General features: G+C 47.1%; 2 protein-coding genes across 11 annotated transcripts in view; one reads left to right on the forward strand and one right to left on the reverse strand.

The window, feature by feature from the left end:
• The window catches only part of ZNF318 (zinc finger protein 318), a 25,743-nt gene extending 19,040 nt beyond the window's left edge, over positions 1–6,703 (reverse strand). The window contains exons 1-2 of one of the 2 annotated variants that reach the window (XM_061991196.1): positions 6,287–6,703; positions 70–215 (exon numbers count right to left, since the gene is read on the reverse strand). In XM_061991196.1, the coding sequence (XP_061847180.1) occupies positions 70–215; positions 6,287–6,649 (509 nt within the window). In that variant the 5' untranslated portion in view covers positions 6,650–6,703. The remainder of the gene's footprint in view (positions 1–69; positions 216–6,286) is intronic. The other variant, XM_061991197.1, reaches the window with a different exon arrangement.
• ABCC10 (ATP binding cassette subfamily C member 10) overlaps positions 6,387–17,977 on the forward strand; it is a 23,646-nt gene continuing 12,055 nt past the window's right edge. For 6 of the 9 annotated variants that reach the window (XR_009818285.1, XR_009818287.1, XR_009818286.1 and 3 more), the window contains exons 1-6: positions 6,387–6,643; positions 8,838–8,893; positions 14,258–14,454; positions 15,503–16,871; positions 17,143–17,370; positions 17,582–17,738. Coding sequence is in view for 5 of the 9 variants with exons in the window: in XM_061991198.1 (XP_061847182.1) it covers positions 8,849–8,893; positions 14,258–14,454; positions 15,503–16,871; positions 17,143–17,370; positions 17,582–17,738 (1,996 nt within the window). In the remaining 4 variants the exon portion in view is untranslated. Of the gene's footprint in view, positions 6,644–8,837; positions 8,894–13,375; positions 13,401–13,459; positions 13,797–14,257; positions 14,455–15,502; positions 16,872–17,142; positions 17,371–17,581; positions 17,739–17,977 lie in introns of those variants that run through there. The other 3 variants (XM_061991200.1, XM_061991199.1, XM_061991202.1) reach the window with 3 other exon arrangements.

Here is a 17,977-nt window from a genome sequence, read left to right on the forward strand (position 1 = left end):
ACCCAGCACAGCCATTCCCACGTTCTTACTGTTTCACATGGTTGAATCCCCACCTGCGGAGGACCATACCTGTCACTCAGGTTATCAATTGGTGAGCCCAGTCTATCAGGCAGCCTCCTTCGCTCTGGTGTGCCAATGCAATACCGGTCATTACCAACTGTAATCCGCAAACTCTGTTCCAGTGAAGACTCAGAGCGGAGACTCGGTGAACGTCTCTGTAAATTGAAGAAAGAGTGCAAGCCCATCAATCAGGGAATTTTACTCTCAGCTACAGAAAGGCATGTGACTCTGCTCTGCATATGAGACTTGGGGTGGATGGATTGATTACAAAAATCAAACTAGAACATCAATTGTTACAAATAGTTTGATTGTCTTTAGTTACTAAAGAAATGGGAGGGTACTGGCTGCATGTCATGTCTCGTCTCAGCTGCCAATAACACACTCTACATTCACATTATCTAGGAGGAAAATTTTCAACCCAAAAATACATTTGATAAAGCACCATTTTGGAAGACAGGAAAAAACAGAGAAGTTGAAGAAGCCTGTGATTTTCTGCTGTCCTCCTTTCTTGTAGAAGAGAAGCAGTTACATAAACATCGCATGAAAAATTATCAGGAATTTCTTAATAAAAGTATCTGGATTTCTGTCCCTTTCCAACTTTAGTAGGCACATGAACCAGTGCAAACAAAGATTTTCCTAGCAGTGATGTTTTCAACAGCTTTCCTAACCTCATGCAGCTTTCAGAAGATAAGCACAACAAAATAATTAAAATGTCAGTGACTATAGAAACACTTTCTGTAATACAATCCCCATTATCATTACTATTTATCATTATTATTTTTTATTTGGTAGAGTCAAAACAGTAAATTTGCCTTTGAAAAAACTACAGCAGAGAAGGCCGGAGCTAACTATCTTTGTACAGATCTTTCTTTGGACACATACTCAATACAGAAAACATCATTACTGGCAAGTTATGCTTAACTAGTTATGACTCTCATCATTCTTGAGTATGACACTAGAACACAGGAATGATCAAAGTAAGGGGAGTTACATAACTTGGAAAACTAGTTGGATGGCCAGGCCCAGAGAGTAGTGTTGAATGGAGCTAGGTCCAGTTGGAAGCTGGTCACCAGTGGTGTTTCCCAGGACTCAGCATTGGGGCCTGTCATACTTAATAACTTTATCAGTGATTTGGATGAGGGGATTGAGCACATCCTCATTAAGGTCACAGATGACAGGAAGCTGGGTGGGAGCATAGATCAGCCTGAGGGTAGGACAGGCTGGAGCCAAAGACAATTGTATGAGGTTTAACAAGGCCACAAGCCCGGTCCAGCACTTGGACCACAACACCACCATGCAACGCTACAGGCTGGAAAGCTGCCCACAGGAGAAGCACCTGGGGGATGTTGATTGACAGCTGCTGGAACATGAGCCAGCAGTGTGCCCAGGTGGCCAAGAAGGCATCCTGGCTTGTATCAGAAATAGTACGGCCAGCAGGAATAGGGCAGTGATTGTCCACCTGTACTTGGCACCGGTGAGGCCACACCTTAAGTGCTGTGTTCTGTTCTGGGCTTCTCACTGTGAGGAACACGCTGAGGTGCTGCAGCATGTCCAGAGATGGGCAACTAAGCTGGTGAAGGGTCTAGAGCACAAGTCTGATGAGGAGCGGCTGAGGGAGCTGGGCATGTTTAGCCTAGAGAAGAGGAGGCTAAGAGGAGACATGATCATGCTCTATAACTACCTGAAAGGAGGTTGTAACAAGGTGGGGGTCGGTCTCTTCTCCCAAGTAACAAGCGATAGGACAAAAGGAAATTGTCCCAAGTTGTGCAAGGGGAGGTTCAGATTGGAGATGAGGAAGTACTTTTTCACTGAGAGGATTGTTAAGCACAGTAACAGGCTTCTCAAGGGGGCGGTGGAGTCACCATCCCTGGAAATATTTAAAAGCCATGTAGCTGAGGTGAAGAGGGACACTGTATAGTGGTGGGTTTGGCAATGTGAGGTTAGTGGTTGGATCTAATGATCTTAAAGGTCTTTTCCAACCAAAATGATTCTCTGATAAGAAACAGATGAGACTGCCTGAAGGCAGAGGTACTTCACTTGCCAAGATGGTTTAGGTTCTGCTTAACAAGAAGCAATGAACCAGCTTCAGTTTTGCCAAACCAGTCATGCACTGCACATTGCTTTAACTGTTGAAAACTGCAGTAGCAAGCAGCAGGTGCACTGTTGTCTGCATCCCCCCTGAGAAGATGCAGCAGATTCAGCTCAGTTCTCCAAGAGACCAAAAGAACAGTACATAAACTCCACAAAGAAAGCAAAAGATTTCCCTCACAAATTGACCTGAACAAAATTTACTTGCATCTGCACTAGAATGCATTGTGCGCATAACCTTGTCCTAAGGTATCAGTGATTTCTGTTTGTTCTGCTCGATTAATTCGAACCCCAGCATTTATCAGAATACTTTTTAATTCCTTTCCAAGACCAAGTGTGTTGTATAGCACAGTACAATCCTGCAACAGCCTGGCTGAGATACAACATATGCAAAGTGTCTCACAAACACACTCTGAAGGCTTACATGGGTCCAATATAACACTGAATTTTGAGAGCTGCCTCAAGAAGTGATTTTCTTGAAGGGCATCTTCTTGCCATCAAGACTGTTGGCAAGCTGGGCACATACATGACAACCATCTCCAGAAACTGGAGACAGAAAAGCAATGATTACATTCTGGAACAAAGTTCTAGGCAAAGAAAATAAATACATTTAGAAAGTCTGGGATGTTAGGCTTGCCTATGACTGCCATACAGATCACCCAGAGACAGTAGTTACAGTGGTACGTGTTTGAACGTCACCAATTATTTTTTATCAATTTGAGAAATTCCAGTTTTAACAGCTTTTTTCCTTGGTGCAGACAACACCACCAGTAGTCATTCTTACCTATGCACTGCAATGCATTTTCCTCCCTTCCTGTTCTGGCGCCTAAATCACAGTTAGCACTGCCATATTATTGCACAGGTTGCATACAGGCTCTTCATTTCTCCTTTCTCTGTTGACCCAACATACTTCAGATAATTTCAGATAATTTTCTTACAAGAATGCAAAGCAGCTGAGAGAAACTATAAAAAGAACAAGCATGCAGGTCATCAGGAACAAATAAAAGCAGCATGTGTAAGTTTTGCAAGAACAAAGTGCACGAAAATTTCTCACTATAAAGTCCTGACCACCTTCTCCTCCATTACATTTTTCAGTACTTGCCCCAAACCTCTGCAGTAACTCCATGCTCCATCAGTTCCCACAAAGTTTTCCCCAGCCACTAAAAAACTAGCACCATCCGTATTTACAACGTCCAACACAGAGCTTCACTGGCAGTCAGCATCCCAGTTACACATGAGGAAATGGGAAATGAACCTGATAATCTGGGAATGCTTGCACTCCATCTCAAAAAAAAAACCAAAAACCAAAACAACTTCCAGAATCAAGAAAAAGGAAAATGAATTCTCTACGGCTGCTCCTTCCATGCTCCAATTCATATGAAGGGTAAGGAAAATAAGTTAGAGCTTGTACTCAAAACTCTTCTGCATTTCAACCTCATGCCCTTATCTCATCAGCATTTTCATTCCACATCCTGAATCTTCCACCTTTATGCATATACTCCCCTATTCCAAATCTTTCTTCTTTGTTGCTGCTTCAACTCCTCTTCCTCAGACTTCTGTCTGAATTATCTCTCTTCAACTACAGGTCAGAAATGCCACTTACTAAAACATTTGTGTAATCTCACACTTCCACACTTTGTACACTCAAACTTTGGGAGAGGGGGTCTAAAGTCACATAAATCTGAAAACTTCATTAATAAACTTTACCCAATCATGCTGACTCAACATATCTGCTGTCTACTTTCTATTCATAACACTTTGTTTTACTGTTTGGAAAACATTAGCATAATCTCAGCTTTTACCTTTCTCCAATTAATGCTATTTTTGGAAACAGTATTTCTAAACAGTAAAATATGTATAAAATATGTATGTCATGCTTTATAAAACCACTTCTAAGAAAGAAGTAGTGTTGGTCAAGTACCTTTTGGTGGACAAGAACTCCCATGGAAAAAAATGTGCACAATGTATGCTCCAAGAATTGCTTACACTGGGCTTTAGCATATGCAAGAGACTCCACAATACAGACTAAAGAGCTGTATTTAATTGTCTCGAGATTCATCTTATTGTGCGAGCTTTTTCCCAGAGAAAGGTTAATATTCTTGTAAATAAACAAAAAAGATATTTAGCTCAGTAGGTCAGCACTAGCCAACTTGTTATAGCCTAATTTCTAGGATTAATAATTCTTCTTCTCTGAAATTGGAATAGGCAAAAAAACCCATCAAGAATCTGCAACAATTGGCTGAGATGAATACTGTAACTGGGTGCAAAATAAGGCTGTAAGAATAGCATTTGTCAAGAATAATGTCTGTGTAAAGTCGGGGAGGGGGGCACAGGTTGGTAGCTTTTCTTTTCCCTAAAGAGTGGGAGGTTTACAGTAAAAAATTCCTAGTTCAAATTTCTCCATGTCTGAATCATCAACACATTCAGCATTGAAAGTTTTGTCACAGCCAGCATAGGTTCACAACTCATCATGGATATAGTGAATTGGCAGACTGAGTGACAGTGAAGTCAGTTTAAGAAAGTTCTGCTCCTATATCATTGTCTGTCATTCCCCCAGTTGGGACCATGTAACTGCCCATCAAGCCACAACACAAACTGATATGAATCAGACCAAACATTATCTCCTCTTACTGATTTTCAACCTGATTCTTACTAGCAATGCAATGTGCTGCGTTATCCCACAGACAACTTAAAGGACTGAGATAATGGTGAAATACAGCCTAAAAACAAATGGCCAGCAGCAAGTTTCTCAGCCTAAATGTCAAACAGATTATCTTCCCATACCTTCAGGACAGCTCACCTTTAAATAACAAACAACACCAACAGGTAAAAACTCCACTACTATCACCTGTGATCTCTTCTATGGCTACAAGCCCAAAGAAATTGGGTAAGAAGCCCTACCACCATCAGAAAGAGAAACATCCATTCTCTCTTGGGGTCTCATCATGCAATGAATCACAGCAGACCATATATTTTTGTTGGATTGACTTTCAGCCACATTGTTTCCTCAAATCAGCTCACCCTGTAACTTCACAAATGCAAGTGTGAGCACAAGGGAAGGGGCCAAAGAGATTAGAGAGTGACAAGAAAACGTGAGCATACCATTCTGTTTAATTGTACGCCTGCTGGATTGAGCAGTCATGGAACAGAGACCTAAAATATCCTAGTATGAAAATCTCTTCTTTCAGCACAGTACAAATGCACAGTGAACCTACTACATACTACAGGCAACAGTTAGCAGACAGGACAATCACTGCACTGAGGAATAACAAGAGAAAACCGAAGAGAGCAAATGCCACCCTCTCTCTCAAAAAAAATCCCCCAAAAGTACAGCTCTCCACTCTGGTTAAGTACAAAGGCATCTGCATCCAAGACAGCAGCACTTCCGATGCCAAATCGCAGTTTCACATGTCCAAATCAGATTTTGCCAAGACTGAGAACACTGTAACACCTTGTGCACAGCTTCAACTACAATGCACTGCCTATCAAAGGATACCTCTCAAAGACATAATTCTGTAACAGAGTCTCCTTTGTACACTCATGACAGCAGAAACTACTCAAAGCACTCATTCAATATCCCGTTAAAAAATATAACTTCCCATAAATTAAACGACATTTATACAACACCACAAATCAGTGCTAAATGGCAGAAAGCACTAGTTATGTTCTTTGCCTTAGCAAAAGACAGTATCATCTTTGAGCCTTATCTAAAATGGCTCTAGCAAATAAGAGAGAAATAAAAATGTTACCAAAATGACAGGAAAAGCATTACTTAAAGTTATTTTTTTTCTCATGTTGCTCTCTAGGGAACAGGAGAGAAATGCCCCTTCTCTTCTCTGCAGACGGAGAGCCCGGGGCCGGCGCAATCTTGCAAGAACGCCGCCGCGCCAAGTTTGAGGCCCTGGCCCCGCAGCCCCCAGCTCCCGCCGGGCGGCGGCCACAAGGGCTGACCCCAAGCCACAGCCGGAGGGCCGGGGCACCGCTGACGGGAGAGACGTCCTCCGCCAAGCCTCATGGGGCACCGAGGCCGCCATCGCCGGGGGCCGAGGAGGCGGCGGGGGTACCCCGCAGCCTGACAGCTTCGGCGGGAGGGTGCAAGCTCCGCACCGGAGATCCTTCAGCGCACGGCAGTAATTACCCGGCTGCTGCTGCCGTCTCCATGCTCGCTTCCCCGGCGGCCCCGGCTCCCCGCGGGGCCAGGTCCTCCCGGTGGCGATGGCAACCTTCTGCAGCGGTGGGGCGACGGGGATCGGCGGGAGGCGCCGCGGTGGCCCGACGGGGAGCGGTGGCGGCGCGGCGGGGGACGGGGCGAAGCGGAGTGCGGCGGCGAGGCGGCGGTAGCGGCGGCAGCTGGCGGCAGCGGCGGAGGCCGGCCGCGGCCTGGCCCCGGCCCCGACGTGCTGGAGCGGGAGGCGCGGGACCCCGAGGAGCTGCCCTCTTTCAGCCGGTGGGATGAAGACGAGGACGAGGGGCCGGAGCGGCCGCAGCTAGAGCGGTACATGATGGCGCCGGCTGCCCGGGGGTCCCGGCGGCCTGCGCGAGCGCCCCAGCTCCTCTGACCCGGCCCCCCCCCTGGCCCCGGCTGCCCCCCCCTCCCGCCCCCCGCGCGTGCGCGCCGCCAGCCACCCTGCGCGCTCCCGAGCCAGGCACCCCCGAACCCGGCAGGGAGGGGAGAGGGGGCGGGGTTGAGCCCGGGGGGCGGGAGGCGGTGCTTTGGGGACGCCCGCACAAAATGGCTGCTGGCAGGCACCAGGCATGTGCCGTGGAGTGGGCTGCAGTCTGGAGAGAGGAGAAGAGCAGTGCAACTGCGCTCGGCGGTGCGGAGCGCCGCTTCCTTCATTCACTCCTTTCTCCCTCCCTCCACGCCCCTGGTGCCCGGCGGCCCTGGGAGGGACACGCTGGGCCGCGCGTGGGCGGCTACTGCGTCCTGTTTGCCTCTTCTCCGGGTTTTTTCGCCGCGCCGCCTCTGCTCTTGCAGCCCAAGCGGGCCGGGGCAGAGGATGAGGAGGGAGAGAATGAGCTTCGCTTGGGCGGCCGGTGAGGGCTCCCTGCTCGTGGAGGCCAAGGGGAGACGCTGAGGGGCGGAATGTGAGGCTGTGGGCTCTGAGGCAGCGGGGCTCGCCCGGGCCTTGCCGCAGCCCGGCGTATTCGCATTGACTGCAACGCCGCGACTGAACCCAAAAGCAAAGGGGATTTAGTTGGTTAGTTTTCTTGGGTTTTTTTTTTTCCCACACTGTGCTACAGAGCTTGTTGGTATAGGCATTGTCCTTCAGTAGAAGTGCGTTTGAGAGCAATCCTTAGCAGCCTCCTAAGGCAGTGCTGAGTCTGAGGTTTTAGCTCATTACATTTCTGAACCAATGTCCTTGCTGTGACTGCCAGGTAGTGGGGTGACAAGAGAGGGAGTAATTGCTTCCTGTCTCCTCTCCTTGCCTGAGCACCTGCTACTGGACCAGACTTGGTGCAGGCAAGTGAGTATGAGGGTTTTGAGTCTTAAGTGAAGCATGAAACATTTATCTTCCTTCATGCTGCAAGAGGTGTCTCTGGGGAAGAGCAGGTGTGTTTTCAATTAATTGAGATGGGCTAGCAGTAGAAAGAAAATAACACTCCTAACTTCTGGAGTTCCTTTATATCTTACTTAGAAACTGGGAGAAGTTTCATGTACTACACTTGTAACTTAGTTGGGTGAAATGCAAAGGCATGTATGTATGTGAAAGCAGTCACAGGCTTGGAGTTTTGCACGTGTTTCTTCAGAAGGTATGTTAGAAGGTAACACACCATTTGAAGGATACTACTTACAGCAGCTGCAAACGAGCAGCAGCAGGCTGATGGGAGGGGGTCCCTCTGAAACTATAAGAAGCTATTTCTGCTGAGAGTGGTTGGGTATAGTTTTGTATTAAAATGGCTGCTCCACCTTGACATTTTCTGAGTGAGTGCACTGCTGCCTGCACAGGCTAAGGAACTACGCTCTGTTATGCCAACTATCAAAATAAGTATGAGCGATATAAAGACTATCTTAATTTCTGTTACTGTTGCCCTCCTCCTCATTCTCTCCTGAGGATAATAATGCTCATTAGTCACTTACAAGTATCCTGAGATAAAAATTTAATCTTTGAAGATGCCCTGCAGACTGGACCTGCTTCTGGTGGGAACAAAACATGATGATGGTGGAGGCAACAGACACTCAAAATGGTTTGAGCTAGCTAGCCTAAGCAGCAGATTTGGTGACCCTGAGAGACAGATTTGTGCCTTATAATAACTATAAAACTGATGTATACATAGGAATTTCCCCTTTAGTTTTGTACTGTAGGTTACATTCAAGTAATTTATAAGCAATATACTATTACTTCAAAATGTGCTCTTGGAGAGCCATTTTTTTCATACATTAGCATCAGCTGTCTGTGTCAAGTGGTTAGTTTCACCAACTGAAGAAAGTGAAAACAGCCTAGCATGAGAGAGAAAGCGGACTTGTTTAGTTTTGGACATGTCTTCGGTGCTGTTGCTTTCTTTAAATAAGTTTTAAAGAATGGCTTTAAACCATGGATTGGTTTCAAAAGTCACAAACCCAAGAAACCTAGCACTTGTTTTCTTGTCAGAGTTTATATAAAGTTATTCAATAATACCCAAAAGCTTTGTAAAAGGCCAGAACATAAAAAAATGTTTTATAACTTCTTCCTGCCTTGTATCCAAAGGAGGCCTATGGATGTCCCTGGTAGTATCTGGTGATGGATTTGGTGACATTTGGAAGGTAAGAGAATCCAGGTAGCAGTAACTAATTAGAAAGTTCATTAAAACTTTGATCTGTGCAACAATAAGTGCTCAAGGGAGGAATAGTAAAAAAAGCAAAGCAAACAGTGTATGTGCTGTGGTGTTAAAAGAATTCATAAGAAAAAAAAATCCATTGGTTGGAGACAAATGCTTAACTGACTAGTGCTCATTAGAATTTTGTAGCACCCTGTCATCCTACTGAACATGGCTTTGCAATTACACTTCATAAACTCATTTGGTAGTAGCTGCAGTGTCACCTTTCAATCATATGCCTTCCTGAGCTAAGTTTTTAAAGGGACTGAGCACCCACATTGGCATTCAGTTAAACTATTCCTAAAATCAGTACTGAAATTTGGGCCCAATGGTGCAAACTGAGAGTTTTCATGTCTCTGCAAAAGGAAGTGCTGCAGTTTGTCTCAGGGACTGAAAAAGTCAGGCAAGGTCCTTACCTTCTTTGCAGAAGTTTTTGTAGTATTCCTGCAACTGGTTCTCCAGACTCTCCCTGGACAAAGGAGGTGCCAGTCAGTCTGCTCTACTACAAGTTCAGCTCTTGGACTCCTCTTTGGAATTCCAAAGCTTGTTTCTGAACTTGCAATTAGTTGTTGCTTGGAGAGATTTTAGCTAATTGAATGCTGAGGTCAATGTTGGTGTAATTGGATGTCTCTGAATTCTTGCTAGACCTCAAGTAAGGAAGTTGTGGGAGCAAATGGCATTGAGAAAGGGAAGAACAGAATGAGGAAAAGTCAGCATTAGCTCAGCATGAACAAGTAAACAGAAATCAAAATTGAAGTTAATCTAGGCTGAACTGTTAGGTTAAAAAGTAGTACAGTAACAGTAAAAACAAAATACTTTAATTATAATGCCTTACATTCTTATATCTGAGTCACTCTGTCTAATGTTAGATTGTGTTGGGTTGATTCTGGCTGGAGGGCAGGTGCCCACCAAAGCTGCTCTGTCACTCCCCTCCTCAGCTGGGCAGGGGAGAGAAAATAAAACAAAAGGCTTATGGGACAGGGAGATCACTCAGCAGTTACAGGCATGGGCAAAACAGATCCAGCTTGGGGAAAATTGGTGAATTTAATACTGATAAGAACAGAAAATGGTAATGAGAAATAAATACTAAATCTTAAAACACCTTTGCCTCACCCTCCCCGTCTTCCCAGGTCTCTACCTCTTCCTTGCTGTAAGTGGGGTAGGAAATGGCAGTTGTGGTCAGTTCATCACAGATTCTCTGCTGCACCTTCCACCTCAGAGAGAGGACTCCTCACACTTTTCTCCTGCTCTGGTGTGGGGTCCTCCACAGGCTGCAGGTGGATATCTGCTCTTCTGGGGACCTCCATGGGTCAGCCTACCTCACTGTGGTCTTCACCACAGGCAGCAGGGGGTTCTCTGCTCACATGCCTGAAGCACTTCTTCCTACCTTGGTGTGTGCAGAGTTGTTGCTCTCCCATCCTCATTCCTCTCTTCTGTCACAGTTGGCTCCTGCACAGTAAGGGTTTGGGTTTTTTTTTTCCATTCTTGGCAGTCCCCCAGAGGTACTGCCACTGTCACTCATGGGCTCAGCCTCTGATAGTGCTGCATCCAGCTGGGAGCCCAGTACATTGGCTCTATGGAGCACAGGGGCAGCTTTCAGCAGTTCCTCACAGAAGCCACCCCTGCAGCCGCAAAACCTTGCCACACAAACCCAATAAAACTGCTAATAAACAAAGACAGCTTCTGTGGGTTTTGTGACAAAATGAGTGTTCTTGTAAGAAGATATGATGGAAGATATTTCATCTTCTGAATTTTGCATTAATATTTTCCCTGCAAAATGGGGAAAAATATCTGTGTTGTGTCTTCACATCCAGGCAAAGCAGCCCATTCATGAAAAATTTTGGACTGAGCCAAGTAATCAAGCCTCCCTTGGTTGTGATGTCATGGAATTTGAGGACAGTTCAGCTGATAGCAGAACCCTGTCTGGGAGAACAGAAAATCTATCCAAACAGACAATTGCTTTCAGAACTTTTTACATCTTTAATTACAAGGTTGATATTTCTGAATTTAAGACTTGTCTACACCAGCTTCTGTTTCAGCTCGATATTTGCTTTCAGCTGGGAAGGGCAATGGGCATGCAGCCTACACTTATTCCCTGCCTCCAAGTCCTGGGAGAGGTATTAAGTAATGTGTTACAAAATAAGCTAAGAGAAGGTGGGGAGGACAGTCTCCCTTTGCCAGATAGCTCTTCCTTACTGTGGGTATATCAATCTGGAGTGTTTAAAAAAGCTCTGGGCACCAGACAGTGGATAAAATCTGATCTGCATTGGCCTGTGGATTAATTTAAACCTGATGTTGGGATCTTTTTTTTCCTTTTTTTGGTTTTTTGTTAATAAATGTTAGGCCTATGCTTATTTATAGTGCGAAACACACTTTGTAAGCAATAGAACCACAAGCCTGTACTCCACATGACTCAGATCTTAAACTGGTCAGACACACAGCAGTAAGTGTCACCAGCAGCAATGTTCACAGAGGTGGGAAATAGCCAAAAGGAAGCAAAAAAATGAGGAATATCTGTTTCAGTTCTTGTCGTGCTCCTATTTAAATCTCTTTATGCAGAACAGGCACTGGTGATTTCAGATCAGTTAGGGTGGATTGGTACTCTCCTAGGGTTCCGTTTTTTTTCTCAAGTACTCTTTATGTTTGTTTTCCCCTGTGACTGTAGATGATGCTGTCTGGAAAAAAAAAAGTTTCTGTGGCATCTGAAAACTGTCAGTCTTTCAATGGAAGATGTTTTTGAACACAAAGAGGTTTGGAGAGATGAGCGAGCAGAATGCATGTGAAAAATGAGAAAACTAGGAATGCAAAGTGTCTGAAAGGGAAAAGCTCTGAGAGCAAGTAACTGAAGAGAGAGGATAGTCTTTGTCCTGGTATCTGAGGACATTTTTGATGTCAGGTATGGGGAAGTGGTTTGTTGGTTGGGGCTTTTATTTTTTTTGGTTTGGGCTTTTTTTGTTGTTCATTTGGAAATAAGACGTCAGAACCACAAAATCTGAAAGCTTCACTTGTGTGCAACTTGTGCTTCAGCCTCACACATCCCCTGTTAGCTCTCTTGAGAGTTTGCTACTTTCACAACATGTTTTTTGAAGGGAAGCTTCCTTGAGTGGAGAGGACATAAAACTTCGGATTGAGACATCTACAGGAAAGTTTATTCTAGAAACCTCTGGAGGACCTTTGGGAGAAAAAGCAGACTGGCCAAATACACAGTGTACAATATCAGTAGCTAGTTTTGTCGTAAAAAAGAAGCCTTGCAACTGACACATGGATAAAGATTACTTTCAGGGCTGTGAGAAGTCATAATCCTCAGAAACAACAATTAAACAAGAAGATATGTGTACACATATGGTTAAGAAAAACACACTCTCCTCTTGCTTTTTTCAAGGAAACCACGATTAGAGGGTACTGTGGCCTCCAAGCTCTTGCTCTGACCTCTGCTGTTTCACATTCCCTCTGCCAGATCACTGTTTTCTCAGACAGGAATGTGGCTTCCCCAGCACCCCACTGGTAGTACTTCTAAGCTCAGAGAATGCTTTAGTCTATCTCTGAGCTGCATGTTGGTAAAGTTACTACCTGTGATTATTTACAGAGACACACTAACTTTGTTTAGCTTGTGTGATTCAGGTGATTGGATTCTGTTCACATAATGATCTCACTTTGTATGGCTTATCACTGCACTAGGGGAGCCCTGCCACTTTGGGTGTAACTTACCTGTTGTTGGCAAAGTGCTCTCCTAGTAACTTCATCTGATAGGAGCAAAGAATGCTGAACCTGTAAAAGGATATTTATATGCATTATATATATATATATATATATATACACACACACACACATACATATATATAGATACACGCAGTACCTGGGCTGTATCTGCTGCTGCCGCCTTCTGGACACGCAGTGGTGTGTACATCTTCCAATGCTGGTTGGCAGTGACACAGCAAGGCCGTGATGAGTGTCTGGTGTCAGTGTAAAAATGTTCATGGGCTGCCAGAGGTTGTGGGCCAAATATGATGGGAGAAAGAGGGGAGGGAGCGAACGAGCTGCACTTGTGTAATTCATCTGCTTCTCCTCCTTATTTCGGCCTCATGCTTTTCCCCGCAACCCTGAAGTGTCCCGGGTTCAGCGCGGCGCTTTCAAGGCAGCCGGGATGCGACGACACTGGCTTCACAGGCACGGGGCCCTGGTGCGCCGCCGCCCCGGCTGCCTGCGGCCGGGCCTCGGGCCTGGGCCTGGGCCGGCGCCTGGCGCTCCCGCCTCCGGGCGGCCTCCCTTATATCTGCATCGCCAAGGCTGACGCGCGCCTTCGTTTTGCGGCCCGACGGCTGCCCCGCTCTCGGCCCTACGAAGCCTCCCCATCCCGCTCCCCTCGGGTGCCACCCGGCGCCGGGAGCTGCAGCGCGTCCTCCCGGCCGGCCGGGGGCGCGCGAGGCGGCCGTGGGAGGCAGCCCCGGGCTGAGGTACGGCGGCGGGCAGCGTGCTGTGACGGCGCCGTTGTGCGTCCCTGGCGTGGGAGGTACCGGCGGGGGTCCCCGACCGCTGCCCGCAACGGGCCGGCCGGCTGCCCTTTGGCCCAGCGAGGCGGTAGCCGGGTGGCTCTTAGCCAAGGCTTCCCCGCGCCCAGGGCTGTACCGGCAGAGGCCGGAGGGCCGCCGTGGCAGGGCACCGGCACCCGGCTGTGCTCTGCTCCTGCGGTGCCCCGCTCCTGCCCGCCGAGCTCGGCCCCGGGAGGGAGATGGGACCAGCTGGTGCAAACAGAAAGCGCTGTAAAGCCGAGGGCTTCGCAGATGTGCTTCGGTCCGTGAGGCTGCACGCAAGGACGCAGTCCTGCTGGTTCCCATCTCTGTAGTTTGGAGGTACCACCTGCTTTTCTGAAGGGACACCAGCATCCTCTCCTGCCATCTGCAGGGTGTCTAATGTTACACGGTGTCTTGAGTGTCCTGCGGGGATTGTTTTGAAGATGGAAACATAAGTGAGAGATTAAGCAGCTCAAAAGTATTTTTCAGAGTGAGCAATATAAAGGCAGATGCTTCCTGATAGTTTCAAAGAATAAACTGGCTATTGGGAAAAGCCTGGGAATTAGAAAGCTTCACATTCCCAGAGCATTTGAAGTCCCTGGGCAAACAGCATAATTTATTTTAAGCTGAAGCTTGATCATTTTGTAAACAGATGGTAAGCAAGCAAATGTACAATAGTAAGGTTTGGACTCTGTGACCCAGGAAGTTATTTCTAGCCCTGTGTTAATTTCTCATCACAGTCTACTTTGAACTGGGGCTGTGCTTCAATTGTATACCTCATGCTGTTTTTTCTACCCTAGGAGCTCCGAGCTCTCACATTGAATTCCCAGAAAAGGATGGAGAGCATCCTGTCAGGTTTGTGTGGGACCAGCACAGAAGATCCACTCCCTGTGTGGGTTCACGGCAGTGTTGGCCATTGCTTTAATCAGCTGACATTAAATGTGATTCCTCATGTGATCCTTGCAGTGGTCAGTGCCTGCTTCCTTGGCACTCCAAGGTATGATAACTTATTTGTCTCGCTCTTGATTGTTATGCAGGACTGGAGGTGGGGTGGGAAGGCTGGAAATTAGGTCTCCCTGTGGTGTGATGAATATGTAATGCTATTATGTAGTATAATGCTATTATATTTCCCAGCATCAATCCTAATTCAGAGCTCATTGCAGAAAAGAATTCAGAAAGAATAGAGAGGGTAGTAAGCATAAATTCACGGAAAATAATTCAAAAGAGTGGCAGTGAATGGAGGCTGCGGAAACTGGGAGTCTTCTGGGAGAGGTAATGTGGAAGATGTATATAAGGTAATAAAAGGTACAAAGAAACCAAAAATTGTGTTCCTGTTTACCTTCTTCTGAAATTCATAAATACTGCAAGGTTTACTGATAGTGCAAGGCCACAGATCACAGAATCTTGAGGGCTGGAAGGGACCTCGAAAGATCATCCAGTCCAACCCCCTGCCAGAGCAGGACCACCTAGAGTAGGTCACACAGGGACTCGTCCAGGCAAGTTTTGAATGTCTCCAGAGGAGACTCTCTGGGCAGCCAAGTGGTCATGAAATATTTTCTTGAGCAATAGGTTGTGGACTTTACATAGACAGCATCACTGAAAACAATAGTGATAAAAGTAATGTTTCTAGACAAAATATAAAAAAACAAAGAGAAATCAAAGATCAGAGATATGACATAGAGAATTTGATCATTCAGAATTTGTGCTAAATACACTTTTTAAAAAATTTTTGCTAATTCTCAAGAATTGGAGTCTGCTTTGACCACAAAGTATCAGTTTGCAAGCAAATTTTTGCAGGGAAATGTTATTCTTTGGTAGCATCTGAATTGCTGGTATTGATCAGGTACAGGGCTATTTTGACCTGATGTAGTTTAGCAATGCCTACAGTCTGGAAGAGATACAAATTTAGGGAAGTGAATCCAGGAGGTTAAGTAAGAGTGAATGGATAAATGGGGAAGATGAGAGGAAGAAAAGAGACTAGTGACTGAGAGGTGATTGAATTTCAGCTATAATGGGTTTTTTTTCTCTGCTCTTTCCTGCTCTAGATCTCGCTCTGAGGTGCCTCACAAGTCAGGCTGGAGATGCAGAATTGCTGCCTCCTTCATACTTGCTGGCCTATTCCTTGCTGATACCATCCCAGCCACTATTTCTCAGCAGGAGCTGGGCCCTGTGTACCTGGAAGTGCTGGCCAATGGCACTGCCACCCTGACATGGCTCACGCACGGCCTCGCTCTTCTCATGCTCTGCAGGTCCATTCATGGGTCTACCAGGGGCCCTGCTATCCTGGCTCTCCTCACTCTCTTACCCCTGCCTTCCTTCATCATCACACTGATGTGGTACTACCAAAGTGGGATAGCTTGGTCCCCTGCCCACCCTGCTGCCTCCTCCAGGTTTGCCATTCTGTGTCTGCAGCTGACCTCTCTGCTCGTGTATGGGATAGGCTACCTCTTCCCTGCTGCTGGCCGACAAGTCTTCCTCTCCATCAATAGCTCCTGGCAACATGACCAGCTCATCTCAGAGCCAGAGATCTCGGTGCCTGATCAGCAAAGGACAGCAGAAGATGGTGAGAGCTGGCTCTCACGCTTCTTTTATGTTTGGATGAACCCTCTTATGAAACGTGGCTATGAGGGGAAGCTGAACCAGCCGCAGGATGTCTGTGTGCTTCCTCGCCTGCTCCAGGCTGCCAGGGTCTGCGATCACTTCTACTCTTGCTGGCAGAAGAAGGCAGCTCCACGCCAAGCAGAGGAGGAGACAGTGTCTCTCACTAGCCCAATCCTTGCTGGAGGTGACGGGAGCAGCAGTGCCCTGGACAGCTTGCACCGTGCCCGGGAGACTGTGCGGCTCTTCTCAGTCCTTCACACGGCCTTTGGCCTTCGTTTCTACTCCCTGGGGCTTCTCAAGCTGGCCGGCAACCTGCTGAGTTTCTCAGGTCCCCTGCTTCTGAACCTGCTAGTGAACTTCATGGAGTCCCGGCAGGAGCCCCTGAGGAATGGAGTGCTCTATGCCCTTGGGCTCTTTGCCGGCTCCTTCCTGGGCGCCCTCTTGCGCAGCCAGTTCAGCCACGAGATGAACAAGGTGACGCTGATGGTGCGGGCCACCGTCATCTCTGCCATCTACCGCAAGGCTCTGCGTGTCGGCAGCACCAGCCTTGCCCGCTTCACCGTGGGGGAAATTGTCAACTTCATGAGCACGGACACTAGTAGGTTGGTCAACTTCTACCTCGTCTTCCACGAGGTGTGGAGCATGCCTTTCCAGTTTGCCATTACCCTCTACCTCCTCTACCAGCAAGTGGGGGTAGCCTTTCTGGGAGGCTTGGCCCTGACACTACTGCTTGTGCCGATCAACAAGGTCATAGCTAACTGCATCATGATGAACAACAAGGAGATGCTGAAACACAAGGACACGCGGGTGAAGGTGAGGCACAGCTGGGTGCTCTCCGAATTCTTTGCTATACTTTCTCCCCATTTGTCTCTAAAGAGTTGGCTTTTTAGCCACTTGTCAGGATCCAAAGTAGATGAATTGAATCACAGCTGTTCGGAAGAAGGCTAGAGGCACATACACGGTTCAGAAGTGTGTCAGGGTGATGCAATTTCACCACCCACAATATAGTGACCCTCTTATGCTTGCCTTGCCCCCTAGGCTACTTCAGAATCCCTTGCACATTTCTTTTCCTCTTTTTGTACAGCTAATGACAGAGTTCCTATGTGGCATTCGTGTGATCAAGTTTTATGCATGGGAGAAGCACTTCAGCGCCAGGATCAATGCCTGCCGGGCTAAAGAGCTGCAGAGGTTAAGAGCCATCAAGTACTTGGATGCTGTGTGCGTGTATCTGTGGGCCGCACTGCCTGTTGTTGTCTCCATTGCCATCTTCATCACCTATGTCCTGTTGGGTCACGAACTCACAGCCACAAAGGTGAGTAGGTAGCAGGGAGAGCTCCAACCTTGTCTCATGCAGAGGACAACGTACAGTGGCATTGCAGTCCTGAGGCATCTTCTCTGGGAAATAAACACAGCCTGTGTCTCCCCACAACTCCTCAGGCTCTCTCTGGTGAAGCTGTTTGGAGCATACAAGATAACAAGGGAGGTACTGCCTCCAACTCATGGCTGTTTACTTACCCACACAGGTGTTCACAGCATTGGCCCTTGTCGGGATGCTTATTCTCCCCCTCAACAGCTTCCCATGGGTGTTGAATGCGGCCTTGGAAGCCAAAGTTTCCCTGGATCGAATCCAGCGTTTCCTTGATCTCGTGGACCAGGACCTGGAAGCTTATTATGCCCTAGGTAATGGTGAAGGACACTGCTGGGTGTGGGACCCTGGGCAGGAGGCATTCAGAGCACAGAGCTAGGGTGTTGAGGCCCAGGGACAGTACTGGAGGGCTGTCTCCCTGTGATTCAAGACGTTCGGTTGTCAGAGGCAGACTGAAGGCACTTAATTTCTGTGCAAGACGGGAGGCAAGGCTGTATTATTTCTCTTTACTGACTGTGGACCTTTGCTCGTCCCCACAGAGCTCTGCTATTAA

The sequence above is a fragment of the Colius striatus genome, chromosome 2 (assembly GCF_028858725.1).
Source record: "Colius striatus isolate bColStr4 chromosome 2, bColStr4.1.hap1, whole genome shotgun sequence".
NCBI classification, from domain to species: Eukaryota; Metazoa; Chordata; class Aves; order Coliiformes; family Coliidae; genus Colius; species Colius striatus.